This window comes from Arachis duranensis, chromosome 2 (genome assembly GCF_000817695.3).
Source record: "Arachis duranensis cultivar V14167 chromosome 2, aradu.V14167.gnm2.J7QH, whole genome shotgun sequence".
NCBI lineage: Eukaryota > Viridiplantae > Streptophyta > Magnoliopsida > Fabales > Fabaceae > Arachis > Arachis duranensis.
Window position 1 is genome coordinate 92845328 of NC_029773.3, and position 925 is coordinate 92846252.

A 925-nucleotide genomic window follows, 5' to 3' on the forward strand; every position below is an offset into this window, starting at 1 on the left:
CCTACAGAAATACATACTTAAATACAACACCATCTCAAATCCTAGGGATAGGGAACTTGAGATTTCAGCTCCAAAACACAGTTTCCATTGATTGCACCATGCACTCTGAAACTGTTGGGTCGTTTTTTATATTTTCTTCTCGAGGCATCCATCACAATGCTCAACTTAACGGCTCCAGCTTGCTAACTAATATAACTGAATTCGGTTGAATTAAATGTTAGCTTATTGCTCCAGTTTGGTCAACTAGTGTTCCAACTTGTTCTCCACACAAAGCCTTTGATATGTTCCCAGGCTCCAATATATTGAAAACCACAACTGTGCAAGTAAATGGGGGGAAAATATCATCAAATATATTTAATGAAATGAAAGGTCCACTTTATGTTACTTCAGTAACTATTACTCCCTCCATTCCATAAATCAATGTTAAATGGAGAGAGTAACAATTAAGGTACAGACAAGTATATCACAATAGCAATGTCTTGTCTTCACAATAATAAAATTCAGGCACCAAAACCTACAAAGTATACCAAAATATACTAACCAGGAATACCATTTTCCTCGCAGAATGTCAGTGCTGTCATGTCCATAGGAGTGACTCCTCTTGATACCAGCTCCCTGAAGGATATGTGCTCAAAAGTGAAATTGTTGTCTCTGGAGTTGCAGTCATATACACCATCTACATTGGTACCCTTGAGAACAGCTTCAGCATTTACTGCAGAGTACAAAAAACAAAAGCAAAGATACAAGTGTTGCTTATGAGGGACAAAACAAAAGGTAATTGAAATAATAAAAACGGTAAGTTAGAAACATACGCTCTGAAGCTCTAAGAGCTGCAGCTATGTCAGTTGAGAATAGTGGATTTCCAGTGCCAAAGCCAATTCCACCAAATATAACCACTCTTCCTTTCTCAAGATGTCTGATGGCT

The 925-nt window shown here is 37.7% G+C and overlaps 1 protein-coding gene across 1 annotated transcript in view; it reads right to left on the bottom strand.

Annotated features, from left to right (window-relative positions):
- Nucleotides 1–925, bottom strand: part of LOC107476228 (uridylate kinase PUMPKIN, chloroplastic) — a gene marked incomplete in the record, with an annotated part of 3659 nt that continues 2734 nt past the window's right edge. Inside the window, 3 exon segments of the mRNA XM_016096003.3 lie at nucleotides 1–315; nucleotides 542–712; nucleotides 813–925. Of these exon segments, the coding sequence (XP_015951489.1) occupies nucleotides 218–315; nucleotides 542–712; nucleotides 813–925 (382 nt within the window).